General features: G+C 43.8%; 1 protein-coding gene and 1 pseudogene across 1 annotated transcript; one reads left to right on the top strand and one right to left on the bottom strand.

Moving 5' to 3' along the window:
- Nucleotides 1–245: 245 nt before the first annotated feature.
- Nucleotides 246–1,032, bottom strand: LOC133067122 (zinc finger CCCH domain-containing protein 14-like; annotated as a pseudogene).
- A 7,178-nt stretch (nucleotides 1,033–8,210) lies between these two features.
- PDCD7 (programmed cell death 7) lies at nucleotides 8,211–19,405 on the top strand. The gene is made up of 5 exons (XM_061158050.1): nucleotides 8,211–9,086; nucleotides 10,993–11,131; nucleotides 15,824–16,060; nucleotides 16,327–16,414; nucleotides 18,250–19,405. Exons 1-5 carry the CDS (start codon nucleotides 8,211–8,213, stop codon nucleotides 18,371–18,373), a joined length of 1,464 nt encoding a protein of 487 aa, XP_061014033.1. The 3' UTR covers nucleotides 18,374–19,405.
- The last annotated feature ends 434 nt before the right edge of the window (nucleotides 19,406–19,839 follow it).

A 19,839-nucleotide genomic window follows, 5' to 3' on the forward strand; every position in this document is an offset into this window, starting at 1 on the left:
GTGTATGTCAATTGGATCAATTTTTTTTATAAACATGCCTCAAATGTTTTAATAGAATTCAGCTTTTCCTTAAATTATCTTTCCATAGTCAAAACAAAACAACAAAAAAGACCCAATGTTAAAATGACTTAATAAGCTTAGAAACTTGAAAAATTAGACACTTCAGATAGGCAATAAACTTCATATTATGAAAGCAATATATTCCAAGTTTCAAAGATTTGACAAATTCTGTACAATGTCTTTCATCAGTAGATGGAAACTTTCAAACTCCACAGTCTTCTGTCAGGTAGGACTGGGTGTAATTCACTGGTCTGAGGTCGAATCCATTTCAAGGCATCTCGTGGTGGTACAGTAATGGTGGGATGATGATAAAACGTACAGTCAGGTCATGTACACTGAGTGTTAAATCTGCAGTGTTTCGGATGATAGAAGGGACATTCCATTTTCTTACAAGCTGGGAAGTAACGTCAGAGCTGACTACTGGAAGGTGGTACTGGTGTTCTGACGGGTTTTGGAGGCAGTCCTGGGGTTATTTGGCTCATGTGAGTGAAGGGACAGTCTGGGTTAGTACATTTTGCATCATATTTACAATTTGGATGAACAGACACTTCTCAGCAAATTTACAATTGGGAAACGTGCTGCAAGGTGACACGGTCCCTGTTTTTGCAGGCAGGCCAGTACTTGCAGTGCTCCAAGAGCTTTTCTGGTTTCTGTGCCAGGCTCAGTTCACTCATCTCAGCGTTTGAAAAGCTACCATCTGGGTCCTCAAGCTGCCTGCTTAGCAAGTGTAACTGCTGTGGGTGGAGGAGACCCACAAGTCCCTCATATGAAGCTGCAGGGTGGTGTGCGGGTCTCATTCCTTAAAAGCACATGTCCTTCTCTTGATCTGACATGTATCCTGGGGGGAGGGGTGCTGGGGACACCATCCAGCGTCACTATAAACTCGGGACTTGCAGGTTTATCTGGTTGTACAATATCTCATGTCTGCGTAAGGCGTCCTGAAGATACCCGAAGGGTATCTGCAGTCTTCATCCCCAACTCCTGGTTTGGTGCCACTGTAGCTCCTCAGGTAGCTTTGGCTTCTTCAGAATAAATGACCTTGTGTCTGCATGGACCATGGGTTCCATGTCATAGTAATCTTGACTGATCTGCAGAGTCTCTGCCATTACAGGGTCAATTTGCAATCGGGATAACAACTGCCTCTGTTGAGTTCCTTGACTTTTGTCTATATTATCTCCTTTTGCTTCCTCTTCTTTAATGGGAGAACTTATTCTGGGGACTCTGCCTTGTCCCTGGACCATTTCTGCTAGCAATTCTTCTTGAGTTCAAGTTCTGGGAGCAACTGGAAGTGTCTGTTTCTGTGAGACTGTAGAATAGTTAGTTGTTTTTGTTACAGATTCTTGAGCTTCAGATATAGCCTTCAAAATTAGATTCTTTTTAGCTTGTTTAGAAGGTGAAAGTGAAGGTCTCCGTTCAGGTTTTGCTGGCACTGACATACTGCTGGAGATGCTTCCAGCATGGGACCCACAATCATCATCTTCCTTCTCCTTTTCTCCATTGTGACTGAATTTTTTTACTTTAACAACTGAACTTACCAAAGGCAACTTTCTCTTCTGAAAGTTTTGTTCCTCAATACTCATCTTTTCTGAGTTGTTCCTGAGGAAGAGACTGTAAGTCTCTTCTAAGTTAAGCACTTCTGGTTCACACAAACGCCCTGTTTCATACACCTGGCTACTCTGAATATCAAGTTGCTTGGCAGCATGAATACTGTTTTGCTGCTGTAAAAATTGCAACCTATTTAAATGAGCACCACTGTCTGCATTTCAACTTACAGGTGGTTGATAAATTTCAATAGAAGAGCAAGAAGAACCATATGTGTCACTGTAGTTTTTTTTTTTTTTCTGGGATAAGGGTTTCTCCTGCACAAAACTGAGGTTTCATCAATGAGATCATCTGGTTCTGTCTTAATATCAACCACATCAGAGGGTGCTAGCTCGCTCTAAGGTTTCACTGTTGACATTAGTAGGGCTGCAGTCCCGTCATCATAAATCTGTCTGACAGTGGCTTTCTGCTCCTGTGAACTTGTAGGAACTCTAGATTCTCTTTTTTCAGGTCTAGTGCTAGAAACTGCAAGAGGTGGCCCTGCAGCTTTGCGCTTTCTCTCATCTCCTCGACTGAAACTGCTCTGTGTTTGAAGGTACGTTACCATCAAAGAGGTTGGTATGAGGGGTCGATTGTTACAGAACTAAGTTTATCTAACACACCATGAAGCCATACGGTGAATCAAATTGTGTTGTTCCCTTGAAACAGGGACAGGTCCTCTGTCATCTGGTTCTGACTTTTCCTGTTGGCCACCATCACCGTAATATAATCAGGAAGTTCTTCATCTTAAATATTCATAACATTTATACGTAGGCAGGAAGGTTCATTTCAGAAGTACTATCAGACATTTGTTTCAAATATCAAAAAATACGAAAAAATCCAGTTCAAGAAAAGCACAAATATAATGTGAAAATCAATCAACATAAGCTCCTAATTCTTGCAATTTCCCCTTAATGGCACTTGGGATCCCTGTGCCAATCTCCATGACTCCAGGGAGAGTGGTGGGTACTGCATGGTGTCCCGCTTTCCAGGAGCCAGATGCCAGCTCCCAGCCCGCAGTCAGACTGCCACCGCTGCTCCCGACGTCAATCAATTCTTATCAGCATATAAAACACAACTCCCTCGAACCCACATCTCCTCCACAGTAAACTACAAGTTGATTCTGCTGTTTCCAGTTCCCTTCCAGGTTTTGATTCTCAGTGAGATGAGAAGCTGTTGGAAGGTTTTGCACAGAGAAATGACATTACAAGACTTTTTAAGTTTTAAAAGACCACTCTGGCTGTGGTTTAAGAGACCAGACTATAGAGCAGTAATCTCCAACCTTTTTTTGCACCAGGGACCAGTTTCCTCAATATTTTCACGGACCAGGGAAATGGGGATGGTTTTGGGATGATTCAAGTGCATTACATTTATTTATTATGCCACTGCTGATCTGACAGGAGGCAGCGATCAGGCGGTAATGTGAACAATGGGCAGTGGCTGTAAAAACAGATGAAGCTTTGCTGGCTAGCCTGCCACTCACCTGCTGTGTGGCCGGTTCCTAACAGGCCACAGACCAGAACTGGTCCGTGGCTTAGGGGTTCCAAACCCTTGATCCCAAAAAGATCAGTGGTTAAATCAGGATCACTCAGGGCTATTACTAGTTGATGATGGATTGGACTTAGATGATAGCAATGTAAGTGGAAGTGTGGATGGGTAGGTATTTTTGCAAATCTAATAAAAAGTGGAGAAGGAAATGGCAACCCACTCCAGTACTCTTGCCTAGAAAATCCCATGTGCCGGGAGCCAACACACGAGACCCTACTCATGACAAGGTCATGAGGGAGAAAACCTGACAGGCAAGGCAGATCAGGTTTTCAGGGGTTTCGAAAAGGCCAGCTCACAAGATCCCACCCATGACAAGGTCACGAGGAGAAAGCCTGACAGGCAAGGCAGATCAGGTTTTCAGGGATTTCGAAAAGCTGCCCCCGGCACTCACCTTAAAGATGATATCTGTCTTTCTGATGCCTGCCTCAATAGACTACTCCCTAATTTCTGTGACATAGGCAGAAGGCCTTCCCCAATCTCTTCCCAAATAAGAATCAATTTAGAACTTTAATCAATAAGTTTCCCAGGTGGTGGTATTTTATGAGATTATCCAGGGTGAAAGGAGTGTTTTAATTTAAACTCTTTGCTGGTATTTTAGTTTGTTTGGCAAATGCATTTATGCCCTTGGTACTAATATGCATGATTGCTTATAATACCCTAATCATAAAATAACATAAAGAACCTGATCATATAAAGGCCCTAACAGACATAGAGCTCTTTGGGGGGTGAGGAAGCCCTATTAGAAAACACAAGAAAAATTATTCTAAAAGTAGCTATTGGGTTAACATTTGCTTGCTGTGTTTTGCTTGCTGTGTTTTTGCTTTTAATGTGCTAAGGTTGTGTTATAGAAACCATTGTTCATAGAGTTAAAGATCTAGAGAAATAAGAGCTTAACCTTAGTGTGGTAACAATGAGATGGTTGTTAATTGTCAGCCAGGAGTGCTAGGCAGAGGCTGCCTCAGCAAAGTCGCAGAGCCAGTCTGGGGTAAACTTCTTAGATAAACGCAACTGACAACTTCTGCAGAAGGATTAATTTTTATGTTAACAAGGTTATACTTCTACTCTGTACTGTTGCCCTATGAGACTGCTACCTTTCAGTTAAGGTCACCATAGAAACAGAAAATAGGTTTACATTCACCTGACTTGCATAAAATGTTAATAGGCCCCAAGGCCAGAAGATAATATACAAGACCCTCATAAACAAAGAAGTATGCAGAAAACACCCTGGTTTCGTGAAGAATAAGCTGATGTAATGTTAAACTATCTTCCCTTTAGAAATGTACTAATTTAGGGTATAAAAGCCACGGTAAAAAATAAAGCATTGCCAGACCCTGCCAGCTGCACCCTCCGTCTGGTCACACACTCTCTCTCTCTTTCTCTCTTCTCTCTTTCTCTCTCCCTCCCTCGCAGACTTGGCCCTATCAAGGCTGGTCTCACGTGTCTTCTCTCTCTCTCGCCGATGCCATTCATCCTGAGGGTATCCCCTGGATCATGCCGAGGCTGGACCCCGGCACCCATGGAAAGAGGAGCCTGGTGGGCTATAGTCCATGGGGTCACAAGAGTCGGACACGATTTGGTGACTAAAGCACCACCAATGAAAAGTGGGATCCCATGTTCTTCAATGGGAAAACTCAACATTAAAAGGGTGTCTGTCATCCCTATGCTAATTTATAAATTTAATATTCCAATAAAATGCCAATAAGTTTTTAAAAGAAATTAGGCAAATGGATTCTAAAGTTCATAAGGAAAAATAAGCAAGAATGGTAAACAAGTAAAATGATAATGCTCATAGTGCTTACTCGGTGTCACTCTGTGCGTTTAATGCAACAACCCTGTGAAGTCCGACTATCAGCCCTTCTAGATGAAGAACCTTGAGCCCAGAGTAGTGAGATCGCTTTACCAATGTCACACAACTACTAAGTAACAGCCAGGATTAACCCCAGGCGGACTGATTCTGAAGCCTCTCGACCTAACCAACAAATGAAAGAAGAATGAGGAGGGATTGCACCTTCTATTTTAAAATATTATAAACCTTTAAATATCTAAGTCTACCAGTGCACGAATGGAAAGACCAATAGAAAAGAAGGTAAAAGTAAAGAAAGAGGTCCTAAATATATATGGGGATTTAGTGTTGAAAAAGGTGATGTTTCAAATTAGAAAAAGAAGATTCAATAAATGGTATTGATAACTGAGTTACCACTGGTGGCAAAGGATGAGTTAGTTAGCATCACAGACTCAAGGGCATGAATTTGAGCAAACTCTGGCAATAGAGGAAAGAGGAGCCTGGCCTGCTACACTCTGTGGGATCACAGAGTCAGACACGACTTCGTGACTGAACAACAACATCCATCTAGAAAATGTAAAGGTATATCCATACCTTACCTAATAAATTTTAAGATGAAAACTGAAGACTTCAAATATTATGTACAATACTACATATTACTGAATACATGAGATACAAGTAAATATGTAAAATGTTACATTACAAAGTTTCTGAGAAATATTAGAGGTCCCTTGGGAAGTGATGTCAGGTTCATATTGGCTCTTCTCATGGTACAGAGCTGGAGTCTTACCCAAGGGATCATCCATCACTTTACAACTGTGAAATTCTAATCATGTGATACTGGAGCAATTGGATACCCAAAGGGGTGGGGTGAGGGGCCTCAAATTAAGTTTTGATACCTGACACAAAAATCAACCCAAAATGGATCACAGACTTAAATGTAAACCTAGAGAGCTTTTAGAAAAAGCACAAGAGAGAAGTTTTCAGGATCTAGCGCTCTAAGAGTTCTTAGACTTGACTCCAAAAGCCTAAGAGGATAAACGGGTAAGTTGGACTTCATCAAAGTTAAGAATGTTTGCTCTGAAAAAACAAAACAAACATTTTAGGATGAAAGGACAAGTTATAAACTGGGGAAAAAATATTTTCAAGCCACATATAAAGGAATAGTATCTAGAATATATAAAAAAATTCTCAAATTTCAACAGTAAAAAATCCAATTAGGAAATGGGCAAAAGACATGATCAGAAATTTCAACGAAGAGGGTATACAGATGGCAAATGAGCATATGAAAAGATACTTGACATAAATTAGCCATTAATAGAGTAGAAATTAAAACCACAATGAAATATCACTACATACCTATCAGGTTGTCTAAAATAAAAAAATAGCAACTACACAAAATGCTGATGAGAGTGCAGAGAAACTGGATGATTCATATATTGCTAATGGGAATGTAAAATGGTATGGCCACTCTGGAAAACAATGTGGCAGTTTCTTTAAAAACAAAACATGTAACTGGCTTATGACCCTGCATTACACTCTTAGGCATTTATTCCAGAGACATGATAGTTTGTGTTCACACAAAAACGTATAGATATGTTTATAGTAGCTTTATTCGTGGTAGTCCCCAAATGGAAACAACTCAAATATTCTTCAGTAGGTAAATGACTACACAAAGTATGGTTTCATTTTATCCACAACTTTTTATTTTGCACAACTTTTTTTTTATGCAGAAATTCCATATACCTTTATTTATAGGTCTTAATACAGCAAAATGTAAACGAAAATTGACAACACTGCTCATTTTTCTAATTTAATTTGACTATATATAAAATGGAGTTTCTCCAGAAGATAGACTTGCCTTACCTTATGATTTATGTTCTAAGAGTACATTTTATAAAATTCAGCAATGAGGCTTTTTCCATGTTTAAATTGAATTGAACATGATTAAGGATAAATGAATAACTTTCTTTTATGTAGTAGCAAAAAGAGTCAGTAATCCTTTCAAGAAAGAGACTATTTCATTTCCTCCCAACTTGGATTCACCATAAACACGATCCACAAATGATATTGGAACCTAGTTAAAAAAATATATGTTAAGTGAGTCTTCAAAAATATGAGAAAAATATAGCAGGTGTACAACAATTACTCATACAACAGAAACAAGATTGTTCCTCAGCTAGCAAGTCCTTCAAGGTAAGTATTTTGCACAACTTTATGGCAATAAAAAGGAACAGGGATACAAGAACTTGGATGTATCTCTAAAGGATTATGCTAAGTGGAAACAATAAAAAGGTTATGTACTGCATGATTCCATTTATACAACATTCTCAAAAGGAAAAATAGTTACAGAAATGGAGGATTAATAGTTGCCAAGGGAAGTGGGTGTAGCTATAAAAGGGCAAATGAGGGCTCCTGGAAGTATGGAAATGTTCTGTATCTTGACCATCAATATCAACATTCTGGTTGTGATACTGTAATACAGTTCTACAAGATATTACCACCGGAACGAACTGGGTAAAGAGTACACAGGATTTTGCTATACTATATATTACAACATACGCATCTACAATTCATATGGGATTCCCTGCCCCTCCGGCTTAACACCCTCCAGTGGTTTTCCACTGTGCTTAAAATACCAGATCCTGGATCCTATGATCTAGTCCGCCTCCCAGGATCACTGGGTTCCCTTCAGGCTTTCTGTGGTCCATCAACACTGGCATTCTTTCAGTTCCCACACCAGACCTACTCCTGTAATCCACTAGAGGGCTTTTGTAAACTCTGTTCCCATCTGTACTGTGTCCCTCTCTTTCTCTCGGATTTCTACTACGTAACTCATAATTACCCTTCAGACCTCAGATGAAGTCTCACATCCTTAGGACGACCTTCCCCAACCTCTTTAAATCAAATTTTCCTGTAAGTTCTTGCCTTGTTTTCCTCCACATCCACGGCCGCACTTTTGCATTTGATTGAATGATTACTTGATTAAATAAGTAGTTCTACAAGGAGAGGAACTGTATCTGTTAATCTCACTGCGAAGCTGCTAGCTCCCCACCTAAAATCCTCAGTAAGGGCAGTGTTTTTGGACTGAATGAAAACGCCCAGCCCGGCGCGGGCGTTCCTGGGCCGTAGCGTCACACTAGTGACGCGCGTGATGTGCGTCACTTCCTCCCGGAAGACACTTTCTTCGGGAACCACTCAGATTCCTGTCACTTCTCAGAATCCTTCCGTGGCGGCCATGGCTCTGCCACCCTTCTTCGCCCCGGGTCGCCCCGGCCCGCCGCCCCCGCAGCCGCCGCCTCCCGCTCCCTTCGGCTGTCCGCCGCCGCCACTACCCTCCCCGGCCTTCCCGCCGCCTCTTCCCCAGCGGCCTGGCTCCTTTCCGGGGGCCTCCGCCCCCTTCCTCCAGCCTCCGCTGGCTCTGCAGCCCCGGGCCCCCGGGGAAGTCTCCCGCGGAGGCGGCGGAGGTGGCGGCGGCGGCTCCTTCTACCCGGTGCCGCCACCTCCGCTGCCTCCGCCGCCGCCCCAGTGCCGGCCCTTCCTAGGGAGCGACGCCGGTGAGCGCCCGCGGCCGCCGCCTCCAGGCCCGGGGCCGCCCTGGAGCCCGCGCTGGCCTGAGGCACCGCCGCCGTCCGACGCGCTCGGGGACGCGGCCCTGCAGCGCCTGCGCGACCGGCAGTGGCTAGAGGCGGTGTTCGGAACCCCGCGGAGGGCCAGCGGCTCGGTGCCCCCGCGCGCGCCCGCCGGGCCCAGCCTGGGCGAGGTGCGCGCCCGGTTGCGGGGGGCCCTGCGCCTGGTGCGGCGGCTGCGCGACCTGGGCCAGGCCCTGCGCGAGGCCGAGGCCGACGGCGCGGCCTGGGCGCAGCTGCATGCGCAGGCACAGCCGCTGCGCGCCGAGCTCGCCGAGCGGCTAGAGCTGTTGACCCAGGCCGCTTACGTGGGCGAGGCGCGGCGCCGGCTGGAGAGGGTCCGGCGCCGCCGCCTGCGGCTTCGCGAGAGGGTCCGGGAACGCGAGGCCGAGCGGGAGGCGGAGGCCGCGCGGGCAGCAGAGCGCGAGCAGGAGATTGACCGCTGGAGGGTCCAGTGCGTGCAGGAGGTGGAGGAGAAGAAGCGGGTAAGAGCAGCGGACGCTCGCGGGCGCCGGGATAGTGGTGTTTGACACCTGAAGGGGCGTGAGGCTTTGCACTGTCATTTCTCAGCTTTAAGCCTCTTTTTCCTCATCCGTAAAATCAAAAGATAGTTTGTCTTTCCTACCACGTATGTCCATTTTGGTTGCGAGTTAATGATGTATAGTGTACACAGTACAGATGCTCTGGGTGCGCTGCAAAGTCTCATGAGTACCAAGTATAGGATTACGCAATGATCTTACGGGGATGATAGATCTGTTTCTTGCTCCATACTTCTGTCCACTTAGTAACATTCAATGCGAACAAGCGTCTGGGCCTTGCGTCTTGTGTTGCTCTAGGTGGTTTTCAGAATACAAAACAAAAAGAACTTTGGGCCGTTTCTCCAGGAACATATACCCTGACTGGCTGATGGGCCAATAGTGATGATTTCCCCAGATTCCTTTGTTTACAAGTTCAACTGTATTCTCAAGTTCAACAATGGTATTTTTGAGCACTTACTATATACTAGACACTATGCTGCCTACAGTCCTCACTTGCAAATGCCAGATCTTGTAACAACCCTGAGAGGTAGGCAGTATTATCCTAATTTTGCAGATTAGGTAATTGAGGCATAGAGAGATTAACTTGCCAACAGTCACACAACTGGTTTGGGCGCAGTTTCACTCCAAAGCCTACTGATCTCAAGTTCTTAAGTAGAGGGCAAGGGTGAAACTGGAAATTGGTCAGATATTATAATTAAGGCATCCTCATTACTTTTGAGTTCCTCAAGGGACTTCCTCTGTCCCTTCGCTCTCCACAACCAGCTAGTATTTCCTCCCTCCTCCTATCTGCCACAGCCCTGAGTCTGATCCACCTCCCCTGTGAAGTGTATCGATGGCAAGCTTTGTCTTCACACCTCCAGAAACATATCAGTGCCTTAAAGGAGAGACAGTACCTTAATCTAAGGGAATTTGAGCCAGTTCAATAGACATTTAATGAGGACCTCCTGGGGCTGGCTCACTACTCGGTGCTGGAGACAGAGATGAATAGGACATAGACCGTATCCTTGAGGGGCTTAGAGGACTATGGGGGATCGTGTCTGTATAGCATAGTGTGTGTTGGGATTTCAACTGGAGGTTGGGGGAAAGTATCAAGGAAGTCATCCCAGATGATCCAGTGACATCTCAGCTGAGTCTTATATGAAATCTCCAAGCCAAGTGAAAGCAACATGTACAGTTCCAGGAACAAAAGAGTGAAACAGCATGGTGTATCTGTAATGGTGAAATTATAGTGCTCATTTGACAGATGAGAAAGAGAGCTTTAGTCAAAAGGATCCTCCCTACCACCCACTGCAAGGGTACTAGAGAGGGAGTCCCGTGAGTAGTGACTTGAGGAACCACGGTTATTTAGTCTCCATGTGAACCAGTTTAAGAAGAGTAAGAGTGGGTTTTCAGACATTGGAAAGGCTGTCCCATCAAAGACGTTAGAGCAGGGGGGCATAGGCTGTGCTTAGGTGTCACTGAGAACGCTGGAGTTGGGGCCTTTCCGACCCCGTTCCTCATCCTCCCTGCTAGTCTGAATCTTTGCATCTAGGAGTCTGCATTTTTAACGACAGAGCCCCAGCTTGGCAAGGTAAGTTGGATGCAGATGTTCCTTGAACCACGCTTGAGAAACTCTGAGGAAGAAACAAAGACAAGGGCCCAGGTGGAAGCTGCAGAGAAGATAATCCCTGGGCTGGAGCAGTGTAGAGGGGAGTGGTGCTCGGCCTGGAAACTGGGATGTTGATCCAGTGGAGTCTTTCTTAACCCTGGGACCACCCGATCCTCTGAAATCTCAAGCCCAGGCAATCTCTGCTGTAAGGTTGTTCCTCTTTAGGTTCCATACTAGGTCTCATGGCTTCTCTTTCTCTTTCAGGAGCAGGAACTTAAAGCTGCTGCTGATGGTGTCTTATCTGAAGTGAGGAAGAAACAAGCCGACACCAAAAGAATGGTGGATATTCTTCGGGCCTTGGAGAAATTGAGGAAACTTAGGAAAGAGGCTGCGGCAAGGAAAGGTAAGCACAACTTTGCATTTCTTCTTTTACTTGACCCTGGCACTTCCCCGTCCCCAAAGTGTTTGATAGAAAAATGCTTGATACTTGATGATTTTCACCCACTAGGGTAACCTAAGCTTATCAACAGTACCTCAGAACTTTTGAAGCAGGAAGCCTCAGATGTTTAGCCCTGGGTAGCCAAAATTGAAAAGGATGTGGAAACCCACTGCCCTGTGTTCCTCTTAACTCACCATTCCCATCCCAGGCTTTCCTGGCTAAACTTTTCTGAGTGAGTTTGGCATGGCTGGTCAACTTTGCCCATATACCAAGGTGAAAGCTACCCTGTCTTTACTTGGTGCTTCAAAAGGTGTCAAAAACTTACCATGCTCTTTCAGATACATTTCAAACCCGAAACATTGCTATTTGAAAATGTATGAATGGTTAGACGGGGCGAGGAGGGCCCTGCAAATTGCATGGATGTCCCTGACTCACCTGCACGTCACTTTTGGACCTAGAAGACCTCAGTAGTCTCCTCTGGACTCTAGAGGGAGCACTGGTTTTCTAGAAGTTCCCCAGTTTGCTTTCCGTTAGCTGCCTGGATCTTTGCTCTTGCCAGTCTGCTTGTCTGGAGGGCCCTCAGTCCCGTCTTTCCCATTTAAGCTCTCACTCTCCTTCAGAAGTAAACACAGACGCAGCATCATCCACCCTTCCCTGCTCTGGGCTGAGGTGACCTGCTGCTCCTTTTCATTTGCACCTGGCTGGGACAAAGCTGCCTTATTTAGTAGGCCATTGTCATTTACCAGGGATAGTTGAGAGTGTGCAAATTAGCAAGTACCACAGCAGCAAAAGATTTGTCCTGTGTGGTTTAAAATATGATTGAAAACTGCAACTCAGACCCTTCATAAACTTTCTTTGGGATGTGTGCATTCTGCCTGCTCATTCACTAGCTAAGTGATTAGCTTCTGCATGCCCAGCCTCCAGACTGGCTGATTCAGATTCAGGTCTCAGAATCAGATGACCCCATTCAAAAGTCAGAGTGGTGTTTGCATCTACTGTGTCTGCCTCTTTCTTTTCCTGACAAAAATTGCAAAACCTGAGGGCTACTATTTAATATTCCCCTACTTCATGTCTTCCATGAGGTATGTTCAGTAAATTTTCATCAAGTGAATTCACCAGCATAATTTCTCACTATTAGCCTTCCTCACTTTCCAAAAGAAGGGAGAAATTTTAGGAGAAATTATGATCTAAAATAAACAGACTCTTTGGAATTGCCTTGACTATAAAACAAGTTAGTGTCCAGTAACTGGGTTTGTTGGATACTTTGAAAGAAGTGCAACTTTCTAATTTCTCTTTAAGGCATGTGCTTCTCCAATTACATACTGAGAAAACGAAGCCGGTTATGTAAGTAGGGACAAGTTGTAAAGAATCTTATGGACTAGGACTAGATGTCTCACCTATGCTGAAAGCTGAGTGGAACTACTGAAAGACTTAGCAGAGTGAAATGATGACAAAGATTAGTGCTGGCAAGTAGAGGAAGGTTTGGGACTTCTAGGAGGGAGGAGAAAAGAGACTGATAGGCTACTGTTGTCTGGGCATGGATAGTATGGGAGTGTGAAATAAGGGTCAGATGGTGAGTTGGAGAAATATTTATGGATTTAAGAGATGTGAGTAGTGTGTGTGAAGTATGTGTATACACATAAGTAAATAATTTGGGGAGCTCATGTGGGAGCTGAAGGAAAAAATGACTTTCAGGTTCTAGCTTGATCTCTTAAATGAATGATGGTACTGTTCTAATTGACCAGGAAAAACAGGAGCAGGAACAGGCTCAGGGCTGATGAGTTTGGTTTAGGACCTGTTGAGTTTGAGGTGGCCTTGGGCATTCTGGATAAGAGTTTATTAGCATGTAGCCATAAATTGGAATCACCTTAAGGAGATTGTGTGGTATGAGATGAGGGTCAAAAACACAAAATCCTAGGAAATGTCAAAATCAAGCTAGGTAAGGAGGAGACTACAAAAGCGATCAAGAGAGATAGGAGGAAAGTATAGACCTCCCAGGGCTTCCCAGGTGGTACTAGTGGTAAAGAATCTGCCTGCCAGTGCAGGAGATGTAAGAGACACAGGTTCGATCCCTGGGTTGGGAAGACTCTCTGGAGGAGGGCATGGCAATTCACTCCAGTATCCTTGCCTGGAGAATCCCCTGGACAGAGGAGCCTGGTGGGCTGCAGTCCATAGTGTCGCAAAGAGTCAGACACAACTGAAGCGACTTGGCCTGCGCCCATGTAGACTCCCTGCTTTCTTCTGGAAAGTTGCAAATGCTGAAAGAGATTGTGTAATAATGGGTAGGTTACTCGAACTTCTCTGTACCTTGATTTTTCCTCACCTGTACGAAGGAAATAGTGATAGTACCTATCCTTGGGGTGTTGCAGTGATTAAATTAGTAAACATACATAAAGTGTTTAAAACCATCCTGGCAAATGTTTAAGTGTTTCTTCCTATTATTATTACCATCACCATCAAGTAATATGAAGATTAAGGGCCACTACTAACAGATCATTTTTGACCTGTGCGGGGTGCATTTCAGTGGGGGTGGTGTGAGTAGAAGACAGACTAGACAAGATCAAAGAGGGAATAGGAAATCAAAAAAGCAAACAGTGAGTCCAACTCACTAAAAGTTTGCCTGTGAAGGGAAGCAGGAGGGATAGTTGATGGCTTGAGGTCCTATAGGAAGTTGGGAAATTCAGATCCTGGATGGAGGTGTTCACATCAGTGGAGAAGGAGCCATTTTCCACTGGAATGAAAATGAAGAGGGCAAGGAGGGGTAGTAAGGCAAATGAGCAAAGTCAGGGGAAAAAACATGTTAAGGAATTTCCTGCCTGATGGCCTCTTTTTCTCTAGGGAAAATGCTAGATGGGTTGCTTAGAGTAGAGAAGGAAGGCTTTAGGAGAGCAGTTGCAGGTTTGAAATACTTGCAGTGAGGAACGAATGCGAGCCAACTGGAGAGGCCTGGGAATGTGGCTGCAGAGAGGTGCTGAATGGGCAGAGCTGACAGACGCGTACACTGGCACCAGTCCCATAGTGGCGGGTGCATTTGACAGGCGAGCACAGAGCACAGGGCTGTTGGGGTTTTGCTTTGTGGGTGACCAAACGTTCTGGAGAAATCTGATAGTCTGGAGGGGTGTTTTTGTTTGTTTGTGTTTTGTTTTGTCTGTTTTTAATTTTTTTTGACTGCACTGCATGGCATGCAGGATCTTAGTTCCCCAACCAGGGATTAAACCCATGCCCCCTGCAGTGGAAGTGTAGAGTCTTAACCACTGGACCACCAAGGAATTCCCATAAAACCTCCCAAGTAGGTTTTAGTGAAACTGATGGAGTCTCAGGTAGAAAGCCAGAGAAAAGAATAATTGGATTTAAGACTTCAGGGGTGGGATCTTTTTTCTAATTATGCCAAAGTCTGAAGCATGGGTGAGGCCCTAAGGTGTGGGTGGCCTCAAAGGAAATAAAGGGGAATAAAGGAGAAGGCATTGGTATCTGGGAGCTGCCCGAACTAGAGAAGTAATGGTAGACAGTGGAAGGATCTCACCTAACCCAGATGTCAGTGGAGGGGGTCTGGAAGAGGGTTGGTGGGGAGTGCCATTTCAGAGGGAATGTGGTGAGAAGTGATCCGTGAAGGGCTGAGGAATGTGAGCGTGGGTGGTGCGGACCAGCAAACTGAGATGGGAGCAGGCCGCACCTTCTCATGGGTCTGGAGGCGCTTTGGGGCTGATGGATTAGCTTTATATTTTTGCTGTACTGGCAGATTTTAGTTTTTGTAGCAGAGATTGTGTGATCCACAAGCCTAAAATATTCAATGTCTGGCCCTTTATAGAAAAAGTTTGTCAATCCTTGGTCTAGGTAAAAAATGAAACAATACCATGAACTCATTACAAAGCAACAAAATGACAGTTTAAATTTCTCAGTACATAAGAATTTTGTGTGTATTTGGTAAATAATTATCAACTTAGTAGAAGATGGATTTGAGTTGTAGAGTTTCCATAGGTGGGAATGAGTGGATGAAAACTTGTTCAAGCAAAGAAATCCTAACAAAATGATCTAAAGAACCATTAGCCTTGGAGATGAAGATAGGAGAGCGAATTCCACAGCCATTTAGTTGCAGTAGTTGAGGAAGAAAAGAATTAGACCTCCAAACCAGGGTGACCAACCTTCCCCAGGACACTGGGTTTCCAGCGCTAAAACTGGACAGATGAAATAGTTGGCCATGCTGCTCTCATTAGCAGCCTGTGAGGTTATTGTGGTTGGTTAAGTGTATTTCTATCTCACTGCTCAAGTGTGCACTCTCAGAAGTTCAGACTCAGTCAGAGGGAGAATTATTTCTTAATTGGGTCTAGGTGTCTGTGCTGTTTTTACAATGAAGAAATAAAAGACACTTCCTCCCTTTAGTAAAGGAACTGTCCAGCTGAAGGGTCAAAAACATTAGAAATAAACAAAATCAAAGGTTAAGTGGTGTGATACAGAAAGAGGAGTTAGTGAAACTCAGGGTAGAGTCAAATTAATTGAAGACTCAGAAAGGTCAAATTGAGCCTCCAAGATTGGTCGGAATTTGTAAACTCTAACCAAACTCATACTGGAAGTAGGACTTTCAGTCTGCTCCTTAGAATATGGATTTGGGGGTAAGAAGAGCTTGTATCTAAACACCATTTGGATCTCGTTGCCCAGGGGTCTGTCCTCCAGCCTCAGCAGATGAGACTTTTGAGCATCACCTTCAGCGACTGAGAAAACTCATTAAAAAGCGCTCTGAACTCTATGAAGCTGAAGAGAGAGCCCTCCAAGTTATGTTAGAAGGAGAACAAGAGGAAGAGAGGAAAAGAGAATTGGAAAAGAAACAGAGGAAAGAAAAAGAGAAATTTTTACTTCAGAAGCATGAAATCGAGTCCAAGTTATTTGGGAATCCAGGTAAGTTCCTCTGTAGCCAGTAGAGAAAAGAAAAATACTAGATTGACAGCTCTTTTGCTCATGTTTGATCTCCACCTGAGCTAAGAGGTGGTAGACGACAAGTGACATGTTTAGGATTTGAATTCTCAACTATATCCTGGAAATCAGGGATGATGGTGAGACACATTTGATCATATTATATAATCATGGACTAAGTCACTTTGCCTTGAGAAATACGCTGTACACGCTAAGCATGATGACACGGCATGGTGTGTTTTCTTTTTCAGATGAGTTCCCACTCGCTCATCTCTTGCAGCCTTTCCGGCAGTATTACCTCCAAGCCGAGCACTCCCTGCCAGCACTCATCCAGATAAGGTCAGAGGGGCATTGTCCATGTCTTCTTTCCCTTAGGTAGCAACAGGCAGTGCTTATGTTGTTGGGGTCTATTACTATATCTGTTTTTAGTTCTTATGCATTTATGTAATGTTTCTAAGTTTGAAGGATGCCGCTTACATCTTGTTTAGTCCTCATCAACTCTTGAGAAGTACATGTCCCTATTTTAACAGGTGAAGACACTGAAACTCAGGTTGTGACTTGCCATCTGTGTTATCCCATGCTATAGCTGTTATGTTGACTTAACACATTGACTTCCTTTTCCTAATTCTTTTCTGCGGCTAAACAGGCCACGGAAAAGAAACCCTCCCTTGTGGAGTCTGTTTAAAACCCACACTGACTTGTGAGTTCAAAGCCAAGAGAGCTAGGAACAAGGAGTCTCACCTTAATCTGCAGTTACTAATGAGCTGGGTAAAGTTTTTAGCTCTGAGCCTCACTTCCCTTACCTGCAAGATGCAAATGGAGGATTAGACTGTGGCCTTCAAATGTGAACAGTAGTCCCCTCCCAGATGCAGCCTTTTGAGAAATCAGTTTGTATAAAAGAATGAATGAATGGGTTCCATGGGCAGCTTAAATCTGTTAGTGACTGGAAGCACCTTGTTGTTTCTAGGCTCCCCAGAGCCTAAGCATCCCAGCTCTAAGCATCAGAGATGCTGCCGTCTTGCACAGTAGACCAGACTCCATGTGGCATTGCCCTACCCAGAAGTTACGTTTTTCTTCTGTCCTCTGTCTCAGCCAGAGGTGCCTCTTGAATCAGGAGATTAATACGATTCTTCAGCAAAGGACCTAGGTGGACTGAGGTTATCGTGACCCTTGGATCTAAGGGTCTTCAAAGCCCAGTGTGAAAAGCTGCTGAACCAAGAGATCTTTGAGGATCCTTCCAAAGGTCCAGCAGCGCTGTTGAGCAGTGTTTTGGGAAAAGTGTATTTCTGGCTAATGTACAAGTTTTAGCCTTTAAATATATTACAGTTGATTCTTGTTATTCATAGGAGCTGTATTCTATAAAGATGCAAATGCTGAATTAGAGGATGTTGAACTGCTGCTCTTAAAGGAAAAGTAGAATTAGATTCCTGTGAGCCTCTGGCCATAACATTCATCAACCAATCAATATATAAATTTTCTTTCTTTTTTTAAAGACACCTTGTTTAATATATATTTTTGATCCTTTAACATTGAACTCATTAACATATAACTCAGCCTGAAGGTAGCTTATCTAACATACATCTGTTCTCCATAAGACATATTGCAGCCTTCTCATGCTAGCTTTAGCACTCTAGCACTATACTTGGGAGCCATTTTAAACAACAAAATGCCAGTAAAAGGCACAAAAATGTGAAGAATGTTGTCCTAAATAGACTACAAAAAGGATACTTGTTTACAACAGGAGAGCTGAAAACAAGGAGGCAGAGTGTCACCGTGTTCCACTGCAGTGGGGAACACGCCCTTTGGTGGCTCAGGTTTTTCACTGCTCTGTGCGTGTCAGCAGGTAACCATGGAAGCACCATGAGTAATGATTTGGGAGGTTACACATAAATTTTAGTGAGTAGGCAAATTTGCAAATATAGAATCTGTAAGTAATGAGGATCGACGCTATATTCATTATTTGGTTATCCATAAAATACAAGTTCTTTGGAGTTTTTTCCCCATTTGTATGTACATTAAGAAGTAGTCTTTTGCATAATTTCTAGAAATTAAGTTCTTTAGTGGATTCATATCAGTCATTTGAAAGCAGAGTCCTGAAATAGAATACTTAGTTGCTAACATCTTGCTTGGAATAAAACAGAAATAAACAGTTGTTCTACAATGTTCTTATTAAGGCATGATTGGGATCAGTACCTGGTGCCATCTGATCATCCCAAAGGCAGCGCCATTCCTCAAGGATGGGTCCTTCCCCCGCTCCCCAGCAACGACATCTGGGCAACCGCTGTCAAGCTGCATTAGTAAAGATGCTCCAGGAGTGTCATCCAGCCAAGGCTCTTCCCAGCTCTAAGCATCAGTGATGCTGCCGTCTTGCACAGTAGACCAGACTCCATGTGGCATTGCCCTACCCAGAAGTTACGTTTTTCTTCTGTCCTCTGTCTCAGCCAGAGGTGCCTCTTGAATCAGGAGATTAATACGATTCTTCAGCAAAGGACCTAGGTGGACTGAGGTTATCGTGACAGGCAGTGGCCTTGGTTCACCGAATTTGCCTCTGTTTTAAGGGGCTTCATCCAGAGTGACTTGCAAGTTTACCCGTACCTTCCTTGCATGGTAATGGGTAAGTACACTATACACACATATCCTCGACACAGGTGTGCTCTGGGTAGATTAGCAGTCCTTCCCCCAGGACTGCTTGTTAGGCAAGCTTGATGCAAAATCTCCTTATCTTTCTTACCCAAAGACCCCCCTGACTTCCAGGAAGAAAAGTCAGGAAGGCTTTATCTTCAGTTTTGTGAATTCTACTTTTGGTGCAGCTGGAGAGGCTAGGCTGTCAGAAAAGCTGGTGGCCTCACTGCTAGTCATGTGGACAACTTGGGAGGCCTGCAGAGTACTTGTATCCAAACTGGATTGTGTTTTAATGGATGCTGGCTGCACTTCCCCCATGTTAGAAGGATCCTAATGAAAGCACCTGCTTTTTAAGTTCCTAAAGGTCTGGTTGTTCAGAATCCCCAACGATAAAAATTAATTTCCTTATAGGATTGGGACCCTGATTAACTTCACTCAGTCACCCTGTGGGAGCTGGTATAGTGGAAATTGTGGAATTTTCTTAGGAACTCAAGCTTCCAAGAATACACATGTAGTTGAAGTGAGGGGCAGGGGGAAAGTGGATTGAAATAATAAAGTTTATTTTTTATATTCATTAATAAATGCTGTTGTGCCTGGAGATGATCAATCATATAACATTGTCAGGTTTTTTTGTTTGGTTTTGTTTTCCTTTTTGTCATTTATTGTGTTATTTCCAAAAAGCTAAATAAATATTATTTTTATTTTTTAGTTTGAGCCTTTGCCCTCAATTTGTTGCCTCCCAGATCACTGCACACTCTTTCTCACTGCTGAAACACACACACGTTATAAAGTTCACATTTAGTAACTAGGCATTTTCTCCAGGAAGGCAAACCTCAAACACCAGACTTTGTATGTGGAATCCAGCTCTGGATAAGCAGGAAAGTACACCTCGACTTTGGAGGTGATTTCATGTAGTTGGAAGCACTTGGGTACAAGATACTAACGCATTTGTCCCTTTTTTCTTTCATTTGCACTGTTAAGTGTCTACATTATGCATTACAGAGTTAACAGGGTGTGAGAGCCGTCACTCCTCCAAGTGTGTCTAAACTCATAAACCTCAGAATCTGACACGATCAGGCTCATATCACCTCACAGGCCTGTGTGCCCTTTTGTTATAAATATCCATTTTCTGGTGAACTGCA

This window comes from Dama dama, chromosome 12 (assembly GCF_033118175.1).
Source record: "Dama dama isolate Ldn47 chromosome 12, ASM3311817v1, whole genome shotgun sequence".
Taxonomy (NCBI): domain Eukaryota; kingdom Metazoa; phylum Chordata; class Mammalia; order Artiodactyla; family Cervidae; genus Dama; species Dama dama.